Source organism: Poeciliopsis prolifica, unplaced genomic scaffold (assembly GCF_027474105.1).
Source record: "Poeciliopsis prolifica strain line A6 unplaced genomic scaffold, Auburn_PproV2 SCAFFOLD111, whole genome shotgun sequence".
Classification (NCBI taxonomy): domain Eukaryota; kingdom Metazoa; phylum Chordata; class Actinopteri; order Cyprinodontiformes; family Poeciliidae; genus Poeciliopsis; species Poeciliopsis prolifica.
This window is the reverse complement of record NW_026562486.1, coordinates 635895-660919: the sequence shown is the minus strand read 5'-3', so window position 1 is coordinate 660919 and position 25025 is coordinate 635895. Positions and strand designations below refer to the sequence as shown.

Sequence of the window (25025 nt, the reverse complement as noted above, 5' to 3'; positions counted from 1 at the left end):
TCCTCTGAGCTGCAGTTTGTAGGCTACCGAGTTTCTGCCTCACACAGCAGCGACTCCCACAGTTTTAGCTCTTGCTTCCTGCTTAAACAGAGCAGAACGACTCACTTTAGCAGCTGCAGAGTTCTGAGCCACTGTTTTATTTTGAAAGTCCTGCCAGGAAGTGGCTCTCCTCACCCCAGGTCACTTGACTGTGGCTTGTCTGACCTGTACTGTCCAACAGCTGGGATGAAACTGGGATCTGAGTTTGGGGAAACAGAGAGGGAATGAACAGCACGCCGCCAGGATTCCGGTTGGTGTGTGGACTAACTTCTTCTTCTGGTTCTGGTCTGGTTCTGGTCTGGTTCTGGTTCTTCTCTCTATCTCTGGAACCTCAGATGTGTGTGCAGTAGGTGTGTGCGTAAGAGCCTGTGTGTGTTTGACTGCTGATGCTGATGGACTCATGTTTCCACTTCAACAGAACCTCTGAAATAAAGTGCAGGAAGCTTTTAGTTTTTAGATCATTTATTAAAATCTGAACTTGTTTTCAGTGAGTGAAGCTCCAAATTAACAGAAATAAAGAATAAACCCATCAGTTGTTCCACCTAACCAGGTGTTTCCTCTGCATTGTGCTCCACAGGAGGGTTTTTTTGCTGACAGAGTCCAGTAGGGATTAAAACTGGGGCGGCCCAGGGCCCCCACCCCTGGCTCTTTGTTGGCCCCCTGGTCCCTGTTGTGTTTTTTCCACTGCGTGGGTCGGTATGTTTAGGGGGAGATAAAAGGCTACATGATTTCAGTAGAGAGAAAGAGAAGTGGACGAGTTCAGCTGCAGGTTTGTGGAGTCCTGGCCACGAGGGCCTGGAGCCACTCGGACTCACACAAGGGACGACAGAGAGCAAGTCATGTCTTTAAATTACATCAAGAACTTCTACGAAGGATGTGTGAGTAGATGAGACAGGAGCCATCAGTGTGTTGACATCATGTTTGCTGTTTTCTGGTAGATGGTAGTCGCATCAGAGCGGAGCAGCTGAAGAGATGAGAAATGTTTCCTCTGAATGGCTTTTTGTTTTCAGCTGTCAGAGCTCAGGGACTTTGATTATCTGGCAGACAAAAGCAGGTTCTCCTTCTTTCTAACAGCTGAGTAAAAATGCCGCAATGTTAATCAGACCATGATCCAAGTGCTTTTATCTGCAGCTCTCACCCAACTGCATGACTAAAACAGAAAAATATGTAACCAGGTACTAAAAGTTCGAAGTTATAGGACACATCCCCATAAACTCAGGTATCAAACACCATAGCAGCTGACTTCAAAAAGGTTTATAAGCCATTTTATCTAGTGAGGAGGAGAAATTCACGTTAATAATATGTAAGAATAGCAGTTTGGAGACCCAGCAAACCAGCACCCTCCAGAGGGACTTTGAAGCACACTTTGGTGTTCGCAGTCTGTCTATAAATCATCACAGTGAAATGTTATGTCATAAACACAAAATTTCAAGCTCATGTTAAAATTTCTGTTCTTGTTCTGACCGTCACTTTCACTATAACATGACAACATGCGTCAGGTTTAGCTTGTTATAGATGCCAAAACCTTATTCAAATTTCGTCACATTATGTTTTTTTTTGAATTTCTGCAAATGAATTCATCACATGGCGGATTAAAGTGAAGTTAAAGTTCAGACATAGAGTCAGATTACAGCTGGGTCAGATCTGATGTTGGTCATGTTTCCATCCAATTGTCGTTGGAATTTTGAGTTAACTTTTAAACTGTTACAAAAATGAAAAATGCTAATTATGCATTTTTCTATCTACTGTTTTGCAGTGAATCAATCGGGCTAGCCTAATTTTGACAATTGCTGACATGACACATGGCTGTAATAAACAGGATGTAGAAGTTGCAAGCTAGCATAAAGTGCACATCTAAGCAAAAAATGGAAAGTGTCCTCCCCATCGAGCCTGAGGCTTAAATTTAAAATTTTTCCGGAACTCATACCTCTGGTAAGGCAGAGAATAAATGTGTTTCCATTTCCCCTTTAGCGCATTAACTCTTTTTCTATAAAATCTAAAGAAAACACCTCAAGCAACCATAAAAAACGTTCTTAATTTTTGGGAAATTAAGAAAGTTATTTTGAGTTACTGAGAAAGAAAGTGATGCAACTTCCTTGAATTGTTGTGGTTTCACAGGCAGGTTTGTCAACTGAAGAGAGGTTATTGCTTGAAAGGTGATCTGTGCAAATCAGCAGATGTTTTGTATGCAAAATGGAAAAACTCACAGTGAAAGTAAATATTGTCTCATAAATGTATACTCAGCTTTGATCATCTTGATTGTTACGGATCACTCTTTAGTCTGTCAGAAACAGAGACTGAGTTGGCTGGTTGTGGATAAAGTAGTCATTTTAGTCACTTGCTAACTTTCATGGAGTTCATTTATTTTTCTTTCTTTCTGGGAAAGCAAGGCTCTCTTTTGGCAAGCTGAGTTGCAGAACACAAGCATTATTCCTGGAGGGAGATTACTCTACAACCCAGAGGAAACATATGGAAGATAATCTCTACAGTTTTGTAACCAGAACCTTGTAAAGAAAAAGAGAGAGAGAGAGTAACTGGTCCCTTCCCATTCAGACCAATCGTAATGCTTTCTCTGCCTCTCTGAGTGATCTTTGTGTGTCTGTCTATGATCGTGTTCCAGCTCAGGCCTCCTACTGTCATCGGCCAGTTCCACACGCTGTTCTTCGGCTCGGTTCGGATGTTCTTCCTGGGTGTTCTTGGCTTCGCGGTCTACGGGAATGAAGCTCTGCACTTCAGCTGCGACCCGGATCGACGAGAGCTCAACCTGTTCTGCTACAACCAGTTCAGACCCATAACACCTCAGGTGGGATCAAGTAACACTATGAGTCAGAACCAGAGGAAACATCTCAACACGAACCTCAAACACAGCATTGGTCTGATGTTTCAACTCACTCACCCAGTGCTTTCTGTTTATCGGTGTGTACATATTTATGTTTCTGCTCTCTGCAGGTCTTCTGGGCCCTACAGCTGGTAACTGTCCTGGTTCCTGGAGCTTGGTTTCACCTGTACGCCGCCTGTAAGAATATAGAGCAAGAGGAAATTCTTGACCGGCCCGTCTACACCGTCTTCTACATCATCTCCGTTCTGCTCCGCATCATTCTTGAAATCATCGCCTTCTGGCTACAAAGCCACCTCTTTGGTTTCCAGGTTTGTCCATTTCTGACAATTTTCAGCTCAAAGTTCAATACATGAAGAAGTATGGCTTGTTTTGTAGAGTTGCTGCAGAAAGTTGCTTCTCTTCAATGCAACAGCTTGACTTAGATTTCGAAGGTTGTGTCCGAATGAACTGCAGGTCCTTGTGGAATAAACAAAAGCCAACATACCCTCTACTGTCCTCAGGTTCACCCGGTGTACGTCTGTGATGCCAGCTCCTTGGAGAAGGCCTTCAATGTGACGAAGTGCATGGTACCTGAACACTTTGAAAAAACCATCTTCCTCAGTGCCATGTACACTTTCACTGTGATCACCATTCTTCTCTGCATTGCTGAGATATTTGAAATACTCTGCCGGAGACTTGGCTATCTCAGCAATCAATGACAGAAAGGTTCATGCAGAAACACAATGAGTGAAAATATCTGTCATATTTTCAAACTGTTCATGTTGGGCTCATTGTCATTGGGACTTTCATGAAGCAGAAAGTCGGTGCTAGAGTCAGACTTCACCTGTGGTACGTCAGTAAGCAGCACCAAGAAATTTGGGAAGGTGCAGTCATGTCAGGGCTGGCCAGAACCAGCGGTTCTTTTGGTGTTGGCTGCCCTTACGTATTGAATGACCATCCATTGGTGTATTTCAGAAGACGGTTCTGTACTGGCTTGGTCGAAAAGTGTTGAATGATTGGACTGGATGGCCAGAAAGTGTCAGCTTCTCAAAGCTGATAAGATCCCAGGCATTTCTTTTGATTAGTGGAGAAGGAAAACTCATTTTGACCCAATCTTGAAGATTTTTATAAACTGAAGGTTCACTGAGATATGAACATTTCTTGGAGATGAACCTCAGATCTAATATTATACAGAACAAACATTTGTTTGTTCTGTATAATACACATTATATGATACCCTGATTTTTGAGCAACCTAAAATCAGGTTTGCTCTTGAACTCAGATGACTGATTTCCAGTTACTGTTTGATCAAACTGAAACAAAAGGTTGATGGTCCTGAAAGAAGCCAAAAGTCTCCCACCAATCCTGTGCAGAAGAAAGGCCAACAGATTGAATTAATCTCCATTAAAATCAAAGGCTGGATGTCAAAATGTCTTGACCTCATCATTAAAAGAGATGCAAGCTCAGTGTAACTTTAGTAAAATGAAGTAAGAAAAAGAAGCAATAGAAAATTTGGTTATGATCATTGAGAATATTTTTCAGTGAGCACAATTACATGCTGCCCACCCGGTACAATAATCAGTTTTTAATCATTTTTAATGGATGTGAACAAAATTGGATGGAAATTTTGACACATATAAAGTTGGTTCTGCAATGATAATCCTCAGAGTTTGTTTGCAGCAGCTGCCCTTCAGCTTTGTTCATGTCTGGTTTTTTACTCCTTAACCACTGAATTTAGCATAATGTCCTCTACATCCATACCCATTTAGTTAATTTAAGCTACTTCATGCATTTTCCTTTTAAAGTCAGTGTCTGTCCTTGGAAAAATAATTTAATCTTCTCTTCTGTCCTGTTTTATTCTTTTTTACTCAGACATCCATCCAACTTTTGTTATGAAGTTTTTAGCAATCTGTTTATCATCTCAGGTACAGGATTGTATAACAAGACAAAAGTGGATCACACCATCTTTTCAGAACCTTTAAAACCTTGTATTTCGCACTCCGACAGATTTCCAGAACTTATTAGTTATATTTCTATCCCTCTAAATTTCACCAATGGTTTTGTTCCTGCAACTAGAGAAGCATCAGTCCTTCAGAGCACCTAATGCCTGCTGGCTGTTCCAGAAGTCTGTAGAGTAAAATAATCACTGTACAGTTCATCTTCCGGGCTTCAGTCATGACCCAGGCTGCATGCTACCACTATTTGATTTTACACCCCTAAGCATTTATATATCCATTGCATACTTTCAAGTCTGATTTTTTATAAGGTTAACTGATAGTAGCTAGTCCAGATTAGCATGCTAACTGTGGGTGGTTGCTAGCATGCTAACCAGCAACAGTTGCAGCAGATTTAAAAGTGTAAAAATCAGGGGATGTTTTCTCATATGGCACAAGTTAAAGGTTTAGACACAGCTGCATGTGATTGTGTGTATCACGTTTCCACTACAGCATGTTCTCTGCTTTAATATCTATTCATACTCTAGTTTGTACTCATTTTGTATTGCTAAGTGTAAAGAAACGGTAAATGCTTTCTACTTCTGTTTCCCACATCTGTCTTTGTACTGACATAATTTCACCCCAAACATGTTTTCAGTCACTTAGCTACAGTAAGGTACACTTCATATTAAAACTGTTTGTTTGACTGATATTGCATATTATCTGTAATTGTCATATTTGTTTTGTTATGAGATTATTAAAGAAAATGTTCTCCAATTAGCTTTGTTTTTATTTATTTTATTTTATTGAAACAATTTTGTTTGGCAGCTTTCATACCAACCCTTGTTAATATTTTAAATTCTGGTGATGCTGTTGGTAGTTTTATTTTACACAGAGCAAACATATATGGCTAATTAAAAACAGACACTATTCTAAACTTGTCAGCATCTTTGGAGACATATCAGAATATTGAAACAAGGATGGATAAGGACCCATTTTTTCTGGTCAAGATGCAAAAGGAGGTTGATGATTTTCAGCATTCAGTGGAACCAAGGACATGTTTTTCTCTTATGTATCTTTTAAAGAGGCATCGATTGCTGTGGAAGCTATAAATAAGGCTGTAAAGGAGAGAGGAATCTTTGACTTTTATGTTAATGCAGGACCATAAAAATCACTTAGCTATTTAAGAAATGGGACCATAGTTTAATCACCTGCATTCAAAGGATAAAATCAGCCAATTAATTGTTGATGGAACATTGTATGCACCTCAGGCAGTTTATCCTCATGTACTTGTCCCTCTTCACGATCCAATTGTGTTTGTACCTGTAACAGTTCTCAGTACCCCAAACCAATTCAGCCTCCTGATCTTGTCAGGGAAACAAAGATCAGATCTGAGGCTGAAGACAATGAGTGTAAAAATGAATTATAAAAGTGAACATGAAGGCCTGGACTTTGCTGAATCACCTCTGGTCATGGCCACTCTCCAAATCTCATTTCACTTTTATTTCCAAATCTGTAGTTGGAACACATAAAAACAGCATTCCCTTCCAAAGAAAACTGGCATCAGACGAATATTTATTACTAAAAGCAGTAGGATGGGATTTATGAAGAACATCAGGTTACAGGTTCATCCAATCACAAACCAGACCGATTAAATCAATGTTTTCTTTTCTCCCACTGACCAGAAAGTCATTTAGCTGTGACAGACAAACTCCCTGCTCCAAATCCTTCTGCTGTCTTTGAAATCTAATTTTTTTTGAGTTTTTCAATGCTTGATTGGATTTGTTTTCTTCAGTGTATCTTGTTGGTAAATATATATTGGTTTCCACAGACTACAGAATCTGTTGAATAAAACATTTTATTGGCTCAGAAGTTAATTGAATTTTGCTTTACTTGCTCACATCTGAGTCTGAAACTGATACTAGATTTTAAAAGTTCAAAGCAGGATTTGTGGATCTTGAAGTGTCTTTATGCTACCTGTAACCAACAATAGGTTTTGAAATGCGAGGCACAAAACCCACAAAATATTTCTGTTTCACTATCCTGGTTTTGTTATGTGAACTGGGCCTAAGTGGACTCCAGGATCTGCAAAAAGCAGAGATGAAATTAGAAAACTCTTGAACTGAAAACAATCAGACTTCTTGGTTGGTTGACCTGGAATTCTGAAAAAGGCATGGATCCAAATCAGAATCAGACTTTGAACAAAATTTGTTTCAGTACAGTGAAACACAAAGAAAAAGGCAAACAAACAATCACACTTAAAGGTAGACAAGAGGCAAACAGAATCAGACACAGAAAAAACAACGAAAAATAAAATGAATCTAATTAGTGAAATCAAATTTGTTTTCAGGGAATGAATGATCCTTAGTGAGAACCGAAACCACAGGACATTATGAAAGACAGACGATCAAGTCTTCCCCAAGTTAGTAAAATAAATGAAAACTAATTGGACAAAAAACTTCTTTAGGTTGGAAAAACAAGGAAAATTTCAAAGAAGAAAAAAAAACAAGAAAAGAAATAATTGATGTATTGTCCATAAAAACATAAATTAAATTCTAGACTTACCCATACTTTTCAGTGATGGAAACCTGTGCTCTATAGGTGTGTTTGAATTGAGAGGCAGCATCATTCGAAGGCTGCATTTGAAACTTAGGAAGTGAACACGTTTGGGAATCAACAGTTTTATCTCTGCATTGGTACTTTATCTATTTGCTTATTTTTGTTTGTTTTTGTTGTTGTTTTTTATTTTTTGCATCTTTAACGTAAACATTTGAAAAAGCTGAAAAAGTAAAAAAAAATCGATCAATTGAGGTAATCATTTAAAATTTAAGTTTTAAGAAGTAAATTTACAACTTTGTGGCCCGTGTGAATTGGTCACGTGATCTTCCCCCGCTTTACGGGGTTACGTCATCCCAGCCGATGGGATGGCCGCCTCTTATTGGACGGAGAGGCGGAAGCGACACAAACACTCTGCTAACAACAACACTGACCATTTGCACTGAGTTTGTGTCTTGTGGAGGAGTTTTTGGACCCTCATGGCTTTGCCAGCCCAACTCAGAGCCATCCAGCACCATCTACGGACTGCTCAGGAGCATGAGAAACGGGACCCGGTGGTGACTTATTACTGTAAGTCCTCAGCTAACGCTAGCAGTTAGCGCCTCGGCTTTGTTTACTTGGAAACAGGCCGGCTGCTTTGGCTTCAACTTTTATTCAAAGTGTTTCAGAGCGAAATATCCTTAGTGATTTTTATCCGGCGGGATATAAATAGTTAATTGTTAGTGACAGGTTGTCGTTTGGGCAGTTCAAACTTTAGGAGAAAGCTAACACTTACGTAGCCTGACTACTGTTTAAGGTGGAAGGTTTCTCATAATATTCTTAACTTTAGGCTGGATTCTAACTTTTATAAATGACAGTACGTTCTGTGAAGTTTCTGTTAGCATGTGCAAGTGTCTGTAAGTCTGTCAGACATGTTTTACCTTAAACTGTCTGACTGGTGATCATTGTGTCAGAATGACGCAGCAGGTTAAAGTTCCTGTCCAGCAGGTTCAGGTTGTCCACCGGATGACAGATGGCTCAACCTGCAGGAATGTACCGAACCCCTCCACGGTGTTGCTTTAAAACCTCAACAAAACGGTACAGAAACTGCTTACAGCTTGTATTTAATGGATCTCTAAAGGAGGCGGGACAGAACCCTGATCAAAACATAACTTTAGGTTAACGTCCTGCTGTTTTATAATAACTACTTAAGTCACAAAACAACATTTACTTGAAATAAACTATGATTAGGTTATAGAAAATTACCTCCGAATCTGAATTCATCCAAAATAAAGACTCATAAAATGAATGTTGACAAATATTATTTACTCCAGATGTTCAAAAATAACTTCTTTAGGTTGAAAAAACAAAATAAATTTAAAAAAAAAATCAGCTCAATTATTATCTTACTTTATAATGCGAATGAAACGACAATAAAGATGTGGCAGAAAAAAATACCTTGTTGGTTCATGGATAAAGGGGTTTAAAAACTTTGACTCAGACGTATGTAGCATCCTGCAATAACCTCTAGTGACTTCGTAGATATTATTGATGGGCATTAATGACTGCCCGCTCCAGTAAAGGTGTGTTTAAATTCAGAGGCTGCATCTTTTGAAGGATCTGGTTGGCCAGGTCCTTTGAAAGATGCAGTGACTGAGTATGGACACACCCTGTAACTGAGTAACGTCAACCTGATGTGCAGCAGTTAGTTTAAAGGCTATGTGCTGTTTGCACAGATGAAACATTGCAGGACGTTACTGAATAGAAATGTTGTCCAGATTTAATTGGAATATTATCAAAGCTGATCCGACTAACGACCTGCAAAAGAAACAAGTTCGAATGAATGATCGAAGTTTAAAATCTGGTGAATTTAAACTTCCCTTTAAACATAATTAAAATAATAAACAAGAGATGCTTCATGCTTTTTGTAATATTTGTGGAAACCTTTAGATTTCTCCGAACATCGAGTCACTCTGCGTTGAACTCCCTGAATCAGCAGCATTTGTTTCCACTTCCTTTGGTTCTGATTCACCCATCTCCATCCTGGGATCAAAAGGAAATTAATTTAATAATTTTTGTGAATGCTTTCAGACAGAGGACTCAGTGTTTGATGCTCCACTCTTGAGCAGATGCGGTTGAAGCTTTGAAGTCATGGAAATGGTTGGTGATTGTTGTCATCATTGGAAAAGCTGTTTCTCAGAAACAGAAAAACTTTTGAGTTTGATTCATAATTTTCTAAAACCATCTAATTTATTTTTCAGTCGGCCTTTTCTATGCCCAGTTGTTTACGACACACGAAGATAGTATATTTATCCATATTTTACAAGAAAAGAAACCAGTAAAGGCTAAATTTAATTCAGAGGTGTTTTTGATGCAAGAGCTCGATCTTCATGTACATCATCTTTCATCAAGTCCAAGCTCTTCAGGTGTGGAAATCCCAAGTTCACTTTATATGGGCACAGAAAAAATATGCACACATTTTCTTCGCTGTCTGAAGTTAAATCAGTTTAAACTGGGCCACAAATACTAGAATTTTTTCTATTTGCTAAAAGTCAAAAAATTAGGAAGGACATTCTCTGCAGATCCCACACATGCTGGACACAAACTGTTTACACTTTTACCTTCAGGTGGCGCTGCAGAGACAGTGACTCTGCTCTGTCACATGAAACCTTGTTTTTCGGTCTTTATTAAAATACATGCAGCTGTTATGTTGTTTATGTGTTTCCTGTAAAGGTTACATATTTACATTTTGATCTGTTACTCTGAAAACCAAAATTAAATTCCCTTCCTGCGCCACCATGTTGTCCAGTAGAGGATGTGGGTTTGGGTTGGATGCGGGTCAGATGTGGCCCAGTGATGGCGCCAGGCCACTGGAGGTCAGCAGCACCACGTGTTTGGGCCGCTGGCCCAGCGGGGACTCGTTAGGTTTTCAGCCGCCTCTCTGCAGATGGTCAGGATTTATGACAGAAGCAGCTTCAGGAATGAGCTCCAGTCCAGTTTCCAGTCAGATCTGCTCAAGATGTGCAAGCAATTTGGATCTCCGACATTTTCCAGACAGTAAATGCAGCACCAGTTAAAGATGAGGCAGCTGTATCTGGTTCAGGAAGAACTGGAGAAGTGATTGAGACATTTTCATAAACGCAGAAAAAAACCCCGTCCGACTGGAATGTGTTTGATCAAAACTCTCATCAGAGTCCTGAAGCTTTTAACCGTCCCTTTAATCAAAGTGTCAGCCTGTAGATGACCCTGCTGATGCTCAGAACGGTCCGATCGCTTTCAACGGCAGTCAGAACCATGATTCATTCAGCTGTAATGATTCTGCAAACTCACCTGCAGCTCGGCTGTTTGGCTGCGTTACAAACATCGTTTCACACTGATTGGGTCGCTGACGTTGTTAATGACTCCAGCTCTGATTTCGCTGCCAGTGTTTGAGAATCATGACTCGATCTGATCCTCTATTAGTGTGATTTCTGGTCAGGTTTTACCTTGGCAGCATTAATGTAAATATTTTACTACTCTGCAAATATTAGCCCCATTTAAAGCGACTGCATGCTTGTGGAAGCAGCTTGTGGGTTGATTTAATGTGCAGTCTATGAGCTTTCATGGTGTGACCATGGTGACGTTGCTGGGTTTAAAGATGCGGGTCAGAACCGTCCAGGCTGTTCTTTAGAGCTAATGGACCTCTGGAAAGCGTTCCAGAGTCAGGAAGAACTTGATCTGTTTCCTTATATCAATCTTTTAACAAGAACATCAACAGAATCTTGAAACGTCCTTGAAAACTCCGAAATATTGTTGAAGTTTTTTCCATGTGAAAGGAAGAGAAAGAAAAAGAGAAATGGAAACCAAAACTTTCTTTCCTGTTTCATCAATCAGTCTGTCATCTGTTTATCTCTTTCCCTCCTTCAGTCCATCATTTCATCCATCTGTCTGTCCTTTTGTTTGTTCATCCATCCAGTCACCATCCATACATTTAAACATCCATCCATCTAAAATTAGTTATTCTGAGTCTGATCTTTGCAGAAATGTTTGTGATAAATTCAAAAGATTAAGCTTTTTTATTCAAGTTTCAAAACTGGGTAAAGAAATGAAAAATGTTTCCTGGAGAAGTTTATAGTTTTGACATCAAAATGTTCTGAGCTCCTTTAGAACATTTGGACGTCAGTGAGGAGGAAACGGCTGCAGAAAGAGGCTGAAGTCACCAGAGATGATCAGCAGATAGTTTCTATTTCTGGCTGGATGTTTCTCAGAATGAAGACAGGTTCTGTCCTGCCTCTGCAGTCTCACACCTGCTGTGGGGGAAAAAAAAAAGTCTTTAGCGTTTCTTACACAACTTTAGAGAGGTTTCCATTTTTATCTGAGCTGGAGTCAGCAGCAGCAGGAAGTCTTCATCGTCCTGAACAGGAAGTAGCAAACAGCAGGACAGGAAGAAATGATGCTGAGACGCCATCATCTCAGAGAAAACCAGGAAACCCAACTATCAGCTGTAAGCTGACTAGTTGGGTGTGCTGACCAGCAGAGGGCTGAACTGGGCAGACTGGGAGGAATGGGCCGAGTGGGAGGCCGTCCAGCTGCTGCTACAGAAGAAGCCTTTGTTTGTGCGTGGCTTCCTGCGCTGCAGGGCAGCATCCATGTTCTGGAAGCTGTGAGTAGCGCAGGTCCTGCTGCTGCCACACAGACCGGCCCGTCTCCACGCTGCCTCTGTGAAACGGGACTTTTGTTCTGCTGGTTGCGGGACGATGACGCTGAAAACAAAGCGCTGCCGACAGCAACGGGACGACCCGAAACACAAGAGACATTTAACTGACCAGTCAAATGTCTCTGTCCACCAAACTGCATCTGGTTAACAACACTGATAACTAACCCAACCTGCAGGCAGGAAAAACTAATGGATATAATAAATGCAGAACTGAGGCCTAAAAGCAGTGAATGCCCTCTGACCCAGAGCAGCAGCAAATAGGAGGTCTGTGACAGTAATGGGACTTTTGGAAATAAAAATCTCCGGGGAAGGAGGGAAGGTTTGTCAAAATATTTTTCAGTAAAAAATTAAAGCACTTTACTGTTAGGAAAATACATTTTATTTCTGTGTAAATGGATCTTCTGGTGTGAAATTAAAAATTCCAGTGAATAGATTAATGCAGCAAAAAAGGACAAATTCTCTAAAATTAATAATTATGGCACAATAAAAAGTCTTGAGAATTTTTGGATTTAGAAAAGTAAACTACTAACAATTGTTAGTAACTGATCATTCAAATCAACTCCTCTTTAAGAAGGGAAGAGATTTTCTTATTTATTTGAAATAAGTAAGAAAATCTGTATTTTATAAATAAAAAAAAGAAAAATTACTGAAATTCTTGCTTTTACCTTGAAAAATGTTACTGAAAATAAAGTAATGCAGATTTAGAAATGAAAGGAAAAAATATAAGGACCTAAAATTATAATGTACTTTTTAAAAAAATTGCATTTTAAATAGTTTTTCTTGAAGAAAACAATGGAAAGTAAATGGTTTTCAAAAAATAAAGGTGATAACATTTCACATAAAAAAAACTAAGGAATTTTAACGATATTTGTCTAGAAAGTCTTATAATAGATGTGACTTAAAAAGAAAATAATTTGTCTTATTTATTTGGTGAAATAAATAATTATGCTTAAGAAAACAAATTTTCTCTGAAAACTTATTATGTTTCAGAGAAACAAAATTTATTACAAAATCTACATTTTTAAAAGACATTGAAATAACAAAATACTCTTCAAAAATATAGTTTACTTTTGTAATAATTATTTTTAAAAATCATTATTGAGGAATAATGATTTTCTGAGGAAACCACTCCAGTTGTGGAGTGGTTTCCAGGAATTAAACAAAAATAGTAAAAAAAAACCTTTCAAATGAATTAGTTGTACTTCAGAAAGTAGATAATCATTCACCTTTTGAAGATGATTTATCTGAAATGATTGTTTGGTTTTGAAATAAAATGGTTAAATACATTGCATTTAAAACACATTAAGTTGTAATTCTCTCTCCTGGCTTCTAAAGCCACTAATGAAGGACAAACCCGAGTTTCATGTCCGTCCTCCTGCTGCAGGTCGGCTCTACGCCATGCAGACCGGCATGAAGCTGGACAGCAAGACTCCGGAGTGCAGGAAGTTCCTGGTGAAGCTGATGGACCAGCTGGAGTTGGTGAGTCGTCCTCCTCCTCTTCCTCCTCTCTGTGTGCGATCCCATCTTGGCTGCCAGGGACGGGTAGTTTGGCAAAGTGCAGGTAATTCCTGCCATTAGCTGGACTCTAACTGAAGATCAGAGATTCATGCTGGGATGCATTATGCTCTGCAGGAGGCTGCGTCTTCCAGTATGTTATGCCTTTTTCTGATTATTTCAATTAAAAATCTTAAGTTTCTTCCATTGGCAAGTCATGGAGTCAGGGCGCTGGTTTGATCAGAATGAAACAGACTCAGGACTGGAGTCAGACTGTCAGCTTTTTCAGAAAGGCCACAGAAAGTACATTTCACTCTGCAACCTGTTCAAAAAATAAAAAATAAAAAACACAGGATCTGCAGCGAGACCACTGAATTTAGGAGAAATGTTTTCTTTTCAAAGAAGAAAGAAAGGATGAGGAAAAGAGGAAAATGAAAACAATAAATAAAGAGAAAAAAAATAAATGAGTAAGAGAAACAAAAAATGAGAAACAGGACAAATAAAATTAAAAATTAAAACAATTTGTTTGCAATATGCATTTTGCAAAGAACGACATAGATGACCGTAAATGTTACCTGATTATTTGAGTACATTCAGGTTCTCTGTGCCTGAAATACAGTTTGTTGTTTGTTTTCACACAAAGAATAAGAAAATGTAACACATAAAGAAGTACTGATGTCACTAAAACCATGGACAATTGAGACAATTGCATTTTCCAAGAGATGAATGAATTGTATTTGAGGTTTATGTTTGCTATGAAACACTTTTATTATTTATCACATTCAATAATTTTATCACCTGTTTTCCTAACATCCAGACTTGGAAAATAATTTGCGAGTAGTTGAGGTAAACCACACAACAGTCATGCATAACCTGTAAACCATCATACAGATACATCTGAGTAATGACATGATTATAAAACCAGCCTTTCAGAAGTCATTGAGGTTTCACATTTAAAGAGAGATTGTTGACTTCATTTGAATAAAATGTTATTTTAAGATTTCAGGTAAAGTATGCTGTTATTATTTTCTTTTTAAGTCACATCATGCAATAAATGGATCATAGTTCCAAACTTCTTGTTTTAAGTAATTATGATTATTTAACATGCTTGTTCAGAGTTTTTATAAAAGGTATTTGGACAAACGGTGACAGTGGTTGACAGGAAGAAGAATTTCATCACCTTAACAAGCGTCGACTCAAAAGTTTCCACATTTGTAGAGTTTCTGTGCAGCAACTTTTGGCAGATCTTTAAACTGTACATAAACCTGGTCTGTGCAGCAGCAGAAGAGAAAACAAGTGTTTCCTTATTAATCACTCAGAGTCAATTAAAGCAGACACAGTTTACCCAGGAGACAGCTTTTACAGAAGCACTGGAGAGCTTAACAACGTCACAGTCTGGATGCAGAGTCACATCCTCAGCTTTGATGCACTTCTTCAGTATTCAGATTCATTAACCGTCCTCAGCTGATAATGAATCACCAAGCTATGATGGATTCCTTTTTAAATTAGGACAAAGAACATCTGGGTTGAATAGAAGAAGTGGGACACATTCGACTGTTTCCATGTCATCAAAGTTGAAGTTGACTTTTTGTCTTTTTCCTGCCATTAAAATAGTTTTACAAATACCAGCTGTCTGCTGGGATCTTCCTAGAGAATAAATGAATCAGCGCATTAGCCATCACAGCTTTCTCCCTGCTGACCGGCTCAGCTGGACTCATTAAATCTGTTTTGCTGCGTCATCGTCGGATCTGGTCTCAGAGGTTTTGCTCTCTCTAGGGAGGTAGAAATCATTTGTTTAAAAGCCGGTTTCACTCCAAAGCCCAGACTGCTGTCAGCCACTGAGCTGTTTGATTCTGACTAACAGGTAAATTCATCTCAATACATTCATGAAATAAATTCTGTCTCATTTTATGTTGTATTTAGAGATGCTTTGGGTACATTACTAAAGGAAGTACATTCTGTCATTTGTGTTAATATGAGCTACAATATGTGACTTGTGGAGTTCCTCAAGGCTCCATTCTCAGTCCACGAATATTCATCTCACACAACTTTATATCATTGTCAGCACATGACCAGAGTTCATTACTGTTAATGTTATTTTTCAATATTTTCTTATTTAAATAATCAACAACTAATTTGGTGATCAAGTTAGTTGATTAAGAAATCAACTAATTGTGCATATAAAAGCACAATGTATATAATATGTATTCATTGTATATATATTATCAAGTCACCACAATGACCTGAAAACTACCACTGCACAGTATACTGTCAAAATGTCTCTTTAACAGCCTTTTTTTTTGTTCAAAACATCCACTTCTAATTTGTTTTGTTGACCTGAAATATAAAAATATCAAAAACAAAAAACAAGAAAGAGTGGACATGTCTGAGTAGCTAATTGATGTTTGATGGTTCTGTGATTCAGAACCAGTCTTTGTTCACCTTCCACCACTTCACATGTTTATTGAAATAGGCATCCTAAAAAAACCTTTAAAAATATCTGACTATCGTTGCATTTCCAAAGTGAAGGTGTTTTTTTCCGATGAAACATTAGCTTAACACTAACATGAAGAGATTCCTTTGATCCCAGGTTCTTTATGTTCCCTGACCAGTTGTCCTCCATGGTTTTACATTCCTGTGCTGCTTAACACATCCACTGATCAAACCAGAGAACAGAGTATCTATTCAGGCCTCTCAGGGTCCACCTACCGGGGGAAACCAGAGTGGTTTCTGTTGTGCTTTTACTAGAAACCTGAAGCCCTGTTGGACTCAGTAACAGACAGAAAGAATGGAGCTGAAAGGACTGGAGAAAACATGAGTCTGACGTCACACTAGATGGCGCTCACTTTGGAGAAAGCAGTTCTTAAAGGTTCTGGATTACTTTCTTTTACTCTTCACTATAATATATAAAAACTTCCATCCTCCAAACTGATTACGTTCTGAATTCCTTTTTGGCACTAAACAGTTAAACACCAGATTACAACAAATCAGCTAACAGGAAGCTAAGATCAGAGTTTCTGACTGTGTGACGTTTGTTTTGCAGATGAAGAAGGAGCTGAGCGAAAACGATTCCATCACTCAGGAGGTGGTCGGCAACGCTCACATCGAAAACTACGCCTTAAAGCTGTTCCTGTACTCCGACAACGAGGACAGAGCGGGACGGTTCCACAAGTAAGGAAATGACAGGAGTTGATACGAGGCGGCGCAGGCCGGTCGGGCCGCTCCTCGATGTCAACTCTTTGATTGTGATGCGTTTGCCCTGTCAGATCAGCAGTTTGTTTCTGAATCCGATGCCTGTTTGTTGACCAGCTGTTTACTCCACCAACCACCGCCACATCTGGCTGCGCTTTATGCTCACGGCTTTCAGACACAACACGCTCTCGCGCAGCGTGACTTCATGTTTTACGTCTTTTGAACCTTTTGTGTCCTAGCAACAGGCAGTGACTCATGCAAAGACGTTTCACTTCAGACCACATGTTCAGGTCTACATGTAAACAGCCGTGTTGGGTTACTTAGTTTATACGTGAGCTTCATTGCAGCAGTTTGGAGACTGTTACTTCCTTTCACCGTCTCAAAACAAAACACTTGATTACAGGGCGCCTTTAGCAGCTCTATTACAATACCACCAGGACTGTAGCTGTGTGTCCATTGATTGGGTTTTTGTGCAAATTACAAAAAAATAAATTCGTTGAATGGAAATGCAGCAATTTTGAAAAAAGAAAAGTCACATTTTTCACTAAAAGGTTTTTGCACTGGGAAACGCCTTTTCACACGAGTCATGATCAACAACCAGACGTTGCTACTGGCAGAAGAGACGAAGACAACAACAGGAAGTGGACATTTAATGATTACTTACCATATGAACAAACTTATTCATGTGATTTTAATTGACTTTCTTACTTAGTGAAAACACCTATTGGAAAACACAATCATAATATAGACAAAATTTTACGGGCATTTATAATGAAAACGCAGCGAATGTCCTTTGGGACAGATGATGCCAAAAGAAAGAAGATTGTGGCCACATTAAATTGAGCTTATCCACACTAACGCCTCTTATAAATGATTTGTAATCATGATGCAAAAACAAATAATCACCTTTTTTAGAGTAAAAAAGGCAAAAGAGGAAAATGAAGCATAGAAAATGGAATACAAAAACACACAAACTTGTGTTTCTACTCATATTAGGACTTTTTATCGACTTCCATTCATTTTAGTAACTGCATTTATGCCCAACCCAAACATTAACCGCTACCATAGCCAGTATATCGCTAACCATAGGTTTAAACTTCACTCTATACCTTTAAACATGACCCCTAACCCTAAAAGAGAGACTCATCACATCAGGACCGGGCTTTGCTCCTCATAAGGTCCATCAGTCTTTAGGTTGGTGAATAAGGTCCTAAAAAATTACTACGTATATATACAAGGATTTTGGTGATCATTACTGCACCTACCGTAAAAATTATTGCGTATTTGCAAAGTTAAGTGGGTGAATGCTGTGGAATAAAACCAGTTTATTCCATTTTCCTACCAGGAGCAGGTCAAAGGTCGGGTGTCCAGAGTGAGAGATGCCATTTATGTTGGTTTTAACCTTCTAAATCCAACCAGGACGCTGTGCAGGTCCCCCAGTATGGACCGAAGGCATCCAGTGGCCCTCTGAGATCACAACTATTTCCACATTATAATACTGCCGCCACCATGCTTTCATTTATTACCAATCAGGAGTCCAGGTTGCTACCTCCAAATGTGCTTTACTGATTTTTTTTTATTTTTTATGAATTAATTCTGTGGTCACTCTCCAATAAAGCTTTTCTGTTTAAAGTGTGCAGCTTAATTTACATTTCAGCTCTTGAATAAAAGAAAAATTGTTTATGAAAGCTTCAGTCAAACCTCTATAAGATCTTATAGATTGGTATGTCCATCCCTAAAACAGATCAGCCTCTCTCTACTTACCAACACAACTGAAACATTAATGAAAGCCGGGCCCGGTGGGCTGGATTTCCCTCCTAACGGTAGCAGTAGGTGTGAGAAGCAAGTTGTAAAGGGTGAATAGCAGCAGAGATGTTCTCTGTGTAAACAAGCAGTCAGACAGTTCTGTTTCCTGCAGCTGTGTTTAACAAGATCGAGTCACATTTCTGCTCCGCTGAACGCAAACAGCCTGCAGTTTAATGAGAAGCAGCAGGCGTCTGCAGTGTGTTTACACAAAGGCACAAATAATCAGCCATAAATAAGCAGAATTATATTCAATCTGAATCTCAGAGGTGAGTTGTAGAAACCCAACCAACCTCTGATGGAGTTTATTCATTCTTCTCTCCTTCATTCTGCTTCCATGATCGGAGAAACTCGGACGTTTATATCCACTTTTAACGCCATGAACATCATTTATGTGGCAACATTTCAATGTTTGATTTGCGCTGGTCTTTTTCCCAGCTAGAGATGATAATTAAAAAGAACCTCCAAGCTTCTGGCATAATTTTAGGTGAATATATGATCGCTCTTGTTGGCAGAGTTTGTTCCGTGGAAGAGACATGGTAAAGTATCCAAAAACTTAATGTTGGTCTCTTTTATTGGCATCATTGTCCTGTTGGAGACTGAAATGTGTCTAACAAACCCACTGTGTTCTGCTAAAGTCAAAGAAATTATTCAGCTCATCCATGTATATATTTTATGCTGAATTCATGTTTTTTGTGTCTTTTTATAAATTTTTGCAGCTGCACATTTGATGTTTATGTCAAGCTGTAAAGGAAATTGGCCACATGTGAGGAGGCATGTTTGAATGACAAGTGTACCAACTGTAAAGCACGGTGGTGGCAGCATGGTGGGTCTGTTTTATTGCTCTTGTTTCAACAAGACAATGGGGGCAAACAAATCCAAATTGGCTCAGGAATCAGTAAAGTCGGCCAACGGGAAGCTTTTCCTCAGTGAAACCGTGAGGACTGGAAATCATTCTGATACTGAGGCGTTTTAGTGAAATTCAGAAAATTGAGCGTTCATTGAATCAGAGTGATGGCAGAAGTTAATAGCTGGTAGCAAAAAGTTTCCAGTTTCCCATCAACCTGCTAAGAGATGTGCAAGCTCAAAGTTAACACGAAACAATGATGCATTAAAAGTTTAACTTAAAATTTATGAAATTTATGCACTTTATGCAGGTCATCTCTCACCAACTAGTCTCACAATAAGATCTTTATCAGTCACATAAAGCTTTTTTACTCTTCAGAAGGACATAAAAAAGCTTTATATAAACGGTAAAATATCTACCCAAAAACGTCTCCAACATTTTTATGCATCCTTCTGCACTTTGTTGGGTCTTGGCACCCAGCGTGGATAATGGGATCATCATGTCTGAATGTCTCCCTGCAGCCTGAAGTCGGAGCATCCGTCACATTGAACCCCCGACCAACACTTTGAACTCATGTAAATGAGAAGCAGTTTTCCACTGAAACCCAGAAAACCTCTTGGCGTTGAACGGCTGAAAGCCTGACTGAAAAACTGACTGAAATGGGTCGAAAGTTAAAAGCTTGAGAAGTTTGACAAGAGATTTCGATTAGCTTCCAGTTTATGAAGCCATTTTTTATTATTAATGGGATATGAGATGCTGATAAAACTAAAAGTTTCTGTACTGATCTGTGGATCATTTGAAATGCAACATCTCTGTCCACAGATTTCTGAGGCTCAGATCAACATGTTGCATCACAAAATGATGCTGCAAAGTCCAAACCTGAAGCATCTTCATTCTGAAGACAATGTTTTTGAGCCAAAATGTTGCATTTTAGGCATTTGTCTGCTTTTTCTGAAGTGGGAAGAGCAATCTTTGAGGGCTTTCTTTTTTGTTTGTCTTTTTTAATTTAAAACCCTCAAAACTATTTCAGTTCCAGCTGTGGCGTCTGCTGCTCGGCCAGAGTCATTTGTCTGTATTTCCACATCATTTAGCAGATGTTTCTTTTCAAAGGAGCTTCTAAATAAAGAATTTATTTATCCAATAAACACATCGGCCAGTTTAACAGCTTCTCAAACAAACACACTGAAGGACAATATACAACATTGCTTTTTTTAGGTCTTCCACATTTTTGGATTTCTCATTCTTCCAGTGCAGTAGAAAACAAATGAACTATTTTTAAATTGTTCATTTTAAAATAGTTAATACATGGATACCAAATGTGACACATTTGGTATCCATGTATTGTATGTGATAGGAGTTAAAAGATTAGGGTGATGGAACGGAGGCCTTATAAACTGTAAACATTAGTATCTGAATCAGTAAAACACCAGAAGAAGCATAAATAAAATGATTGATCTGTCATCGTTTTCTTTCTGCAGGAACATGATCAAGTCCTTCTACACCTCCAGCTTGCTGATGGACGTTCTGTCTGTTTTTGGGGAACTTTCAGACGAGGTGGGTGAGAAGAGACAGCAGCAAAAAACAAAACAACCTGCGTCGTTTCATTCTGCTTTAAGTTATCAAAAGAATTTCCCCTCATTCTTGTTAGATTTAGAATACAATTATGGATCAAATAGAGTAAAAGCACAAACAAAACCCCGCTCTGTTTATCACTTAAAACACTCTCAGACTGTGCAATATTATCATCATTGTTGCATTGGATGGTAAACACATTATCTGCAGCTGGTAGGCGATGCTATCTCAGCGAAAGCTTTGACTCGTTTGTTGAAAAACTAACTTCCCAGAATCATTTTCATTCATCCTCCCATTAATCTGTGCAGAGTGGCAAGCAATTACCAAACTCCTGCTGCTCAGCCAAACTTCCTGACGTAATCAGAGCCAAACATGTTCAAAGATCCTGACATGTCCTGCTGAATTCTGGGATAAATGGTGGGCAAAGACCTGGACATTAAATCAAAAGGAGCAATCATCACAAACCACAGAGAGGCTGATTAATGGGGAACTGTTGGAGTGTTTGCAACAGGAAGTGCTGTTCTGTCCTCATTCATGTCAGGAGCAACAGCAACTTCAGAAACGTTAACATCTTTGTTCTGCTAATGTTTGATGGCTAAAGAAGAACAAATGAGTCATTTCTTCACTTTCCGACAGATTTATCAAAGGATTGAATGGATTTCTGCAGGTTAACTTTACATATTTTAAACTTTATCTAGAATAGCTTCTAATTACATTTAAAGTAGCAATAATCCTAAATAGAGAGTGCAAAGTCAAACAATCTTTCACGTCGCCTTAGCTTTAGCATGATTTCAAAACTGAATCGATCCGGTTAAAAAGTGCAGATGAGGAATTACAATTCTCCCTATTCAACCTGAACTCTAAAGCTCACGTTTGAATCCAAAATGTTTTTCCATTCCTCGTCTTCCTGCTGAATATTTCAGATGAAACTTGGAACAACCACAATGACATTATTATAAACTCTAGTGAAGCAAATATTGCATCAGCTGACATTTGAAAAAATGTGAATGAAGTACAGTGTATTGGTAATGTCTGGTGGAATATTTAAAAGAATGATGTAACCTGATAGAAACAAAATAAATATTGTGCAAATTCTGATGTTTTGGAGACTTTGGGGTCACAAATGGGGTCTCAGTGCTGTTTTTGTTGTTTTTTGTAATTCGATGCGAAATGGGGGGAATATTTTTAAAAATGTTTCCAATAATTATGTGCTTCTGTCTTCAAGAGGCCTGCAGGCTGTTATAATGGTAGTTTTATTTGAGGTAAAACAAAATGAAAACTCCTCGATTACATTCATATTCAAATTGTCCGTTGGTCAGTGACTTAACGGATGGATCAGTCCGTTAATACTGTGTGTGGTTGAAGGAAACAAAGCTGGACTCTCTCCTCCTGAGTCATGAAAACATCAGCTGAACTTGTTTTGTTCACACCGTTTGACTCAGACAGGAACGCGCTGTGACTGGACCGGCAGGCGCTGATTTCTGCTTTCACACTGCTGATGTTCTGGTTCTGGTTCTGCTTTTTCAGCAGAGCTCCACGTCTCCGATGATTTTCTGGTTCTAGTCCTGAAGCTGCAGCCTTCATGTTGCACAGATTTCATCCTGTACAGTGTGAAATTAGGCGTGGTGTGTGAGTTACTGTTAGCATGTCTCCACCTGGATCAGGACTAAAATAATTGGTTAATAAATGCAACAATTATGAGCTTTTATGTATGAAGATTCAGGTGCTATTTATGCTTTTATTGTTTTTGTCATAAAATTATGGAGCAGCCGGTTTGGATAGTGATTCTCTTCCTTTCTGTGGAGATACTCTTCCAGCATGGAAATTGGAATTTTAATGGGTTTGTTTGATGCAAAAAAAGGATTCTTAACAGTTATGTTAAAATAATTGTATTCGCTTCTGTCTCACCACCAGCAAAATGTCCACATTATTTGTGGAAAATTTGCATATTTCTTCATAGAGCATATGTAGCTTTAGGCTACACCAGGCTATCCAAACTGCATTTATATTTTAAGAAAATGTTTCTCAGCTTGGAAAGCTGTGAGGGGCATAATGTTACTTAATATTATTGGCTGGTATTTGCAAAACTGCCAATCCAGGAGTGGCATTCATTTCTCTTGTTGCTGATTTGTTTTACACTATGAGGAAGACAAGATATTAATGTAGTGAAACAGTTTCTAACGTTTAAGGTAGATTTGGTGTTTTAAATTGTTAAAGTAGGCAGCTGAAAGCATTTTAGAGATGCCCTCAAGTATTTGGGGAGTTTAAGCTAGGTGCTAGCTTCGCTGGTGGCTAAGAAGAGAGAGAAGCAGAGAGTTTTGGACATTTCTCTGCCCCTTTCCCAAGCAGGAGAGACTTCTTTTCTTAGGAATATCTTCTCCATTAGTCACCTGTTACTTGAAATGTTCACATGAAAAGTCCCTCTCTTTCCCGTTTCATATCACATCAGTGTTTCTTTCCCTGATGGAAATGACCAACTTCAACCTTTAGACATGCCAAGGCCAAACAAACAGCTCTTGTCCGAAACTCCATTGTTTCTGTAAAACATGGCACTTATCTGGAAGAAGCAGGTCTTTCTACAGTCGCTCTTATCAGCATCATGTCTGTGTGAATGTGTCCGTCTTGGTCTTTTTACCCCTTCTGCTCTTTTTTCCCACATTCCAAACATCCTGCCACCAACACTGAAAAAGATGTGATGTTTTTTTGTGGTACCTGCAGGTCTCCAGTAATTAGGCCACAGCTGTGATCCAGAAAATTAATTTTCTTATAGGAGTGACACATAAAGTAACTATTTAGGCTTTTTATGATGAAAATTTGCCTCAAAGTTTGTATGATGGAAGACAGACTTGCATTAAGACCCGTCTTAGCATAGTGAAAGGTCCAGTGTAACTCAAAGACCTGAAGAGTTGGTAAATACTTACAATGATCGACCAAACACCCAGACACTGTCCTTAAAATATCCTCAGGGTTGAAGTTTAGGCTGAGTTTGGTAGTGAAGGGTTCTGAAACTGACTTTAAGCCTTTCATTCATAGTAAATAAGAGTAAGAAGTGTGATAAAGTTTGAACCAAATTCAAGATTCAGCAATTAATATGTATTCCTTCTTTACACGTTGTCCCAAAACTGGACTCCTGCTTGTAAAATTTTGAACATTTTAATCTTTTCCAGAACATCCAGCACCGGAAGTACGCCCGCTGGAAGGCCACCTACATCCACAACTGTCTGAAGAACGGCGAGACCCCGCAGTCCGGCCCCATCGGCATGGATGAGGATGAGGAAGCAGGTGAGATCCTCTGATACAGTCGTGTTCCTCCACAAGACAAACACCCAGTCTCATTTCTTTAAGGAACACTTCCTTAGAGTGTGTGATGGTGTGTGTTCAGTCTCGCACGGCATTGTTCTGGTTATCGGCTCTCAGGAGCTGGAAAGGCCTGCAGTCAAAGGTGTAGCCTCTGAAAGATTAGGAGAGATTAGTCATGTAATACGTTCTCACAGCCAACAAGTTTCTGCTTTTTATATAATCAACTCTGTTTTGTTTTTTTAGAATTTAGCCTTAGAAATATTTTTTGGAAATATTTTTTTATTTTTTATTTTATGAATAAGCTATGACTTAAAAGAAAAAAGACTATCTGCTTCAGATCAACTTAAAGGCTCTGACCTTTGCTGCTCTGAAAATCAATGAACTTTTATGCAGGTTTACACCATAAAACTTAACCTTTTAACGAAAGAAAGCCTTGGAAAACCCCTTTGTTTGAGCTCATACGACAAGATATGCCCAGTAACAACCTTTAAAGCTACTGTTTGGGCAACTTTTTGTTGGGGGAAAATGGACTGGAGACTGTGGTTGATTGTTCCCGATTCTGCAGAAAGTAATTCAAAAGATAAGAAGCATTTACCAGAGACTCATTGTGACCTCTACCCACAAACACTGGACTATTTTTCTTGTTAAAAAGACAAAAGAAGCTACTTTAACACCCAGTTGAAGAATCAGAGGATTTTAAAAATATAATTTCAGGACTTTTTCTGACATTAATGTGTCCGAAAAGGCACAAAATCACCCTTAATGTGTTACTTTGTCAAAGCGCTTTTTTATTTT

At 38.8% G+C, this 25025-nt stretch overlaps 2 protein-coding genes across 4 annotated transcripts in view; both read left to right on the top strand.

The window, feature by feature from the left end:
• The first annotated feature begins 209 nt into the window (after positions 1-209).
• gje1a (gap junction protein epsilon 1a) lies at positions 210-5533 on the top strand. 3 transcript variants are annotated; one of them, XM_055023974.1, is made up of 4 exons: positions 210-293; positions 2660-2842; positions 2989-3186; positions 3379-5533. In XM_055023974.1, exons 1-4 carry the CDS (start codon positions 264-266, stop codon positions 3574-3576), a joined length of 609 nt encoding a protein of 202 aa, XP_054879949.1. In that variant the 5' UTR covers positions 210-263; the 3' UTR covers positions 3577-5533. The 3 variants fall into 3 exon arrangements, with proteins under 3 accessions (XP_054879949.1, XP_054879950.1, XP_054879947.1); XM_055023975.1 differs by lacking the exon at positions 210-293 and adding an exon at positions 308-389; XM_055023972.1 differs by lacking the exon at positions 210-293 and adding an exon at positions 602-917.
• Positions 5534-7718: 2185 nt separating this feature from the next.
• vta1 (vesicle (multivesicular body) trafficking 1) overlaps positions 7719-25025 on the top strand; it is a 33688-nt gene continuing 16381 nt past the window's right edge. Inside the window, exons 1-5 of the mRNA XM_055023971.1 lie at positions 7719-7917; positions 13407-13501; positions 16560-16687; positions 20837-20912; positions 24098-24212. Coding sequence (XP_054879946.1) covers positions 7827-7917; positions 13407-13501; positions 16560-16687; positions 20837-20912; positions 24098-24212 — 505 coding nt within the window. The 5' untranslated portion in view covers positions 7719-7826. The remainder of the gene's footprint in view (positions 7918-13406; positions 13502-16559; positions 16688-20836; positions 20913-24097; positions 24213-25025) is intronic.

What these genes read in the sequence shown, in the direction of transcription:
- gje1a (XM_055023972.1), top strand. Translation starts at nt 879, where the DNA reads ATGTCTTTAAATTACATCAAGAACTTCTACGAAGGATGT. An exon ending in AGAACTTCTACGAAGGATGT is followed by an intron (nt 918 to 2,659) that starts GTGAGTAGATGA and finishes ATCGTGTTCCAG; the next exon opens with CTCAGGCCTCCTACTGTCAT. An exon ending in TCAGACCCATAACACCTCAG is followed by an intron (nt 2,843 to 2,988) that starts GTGGGATCAAGT and finishes TGCTCTCTGCAG; the next exon opens with GTCTTCTGGGCCCTACAGCT.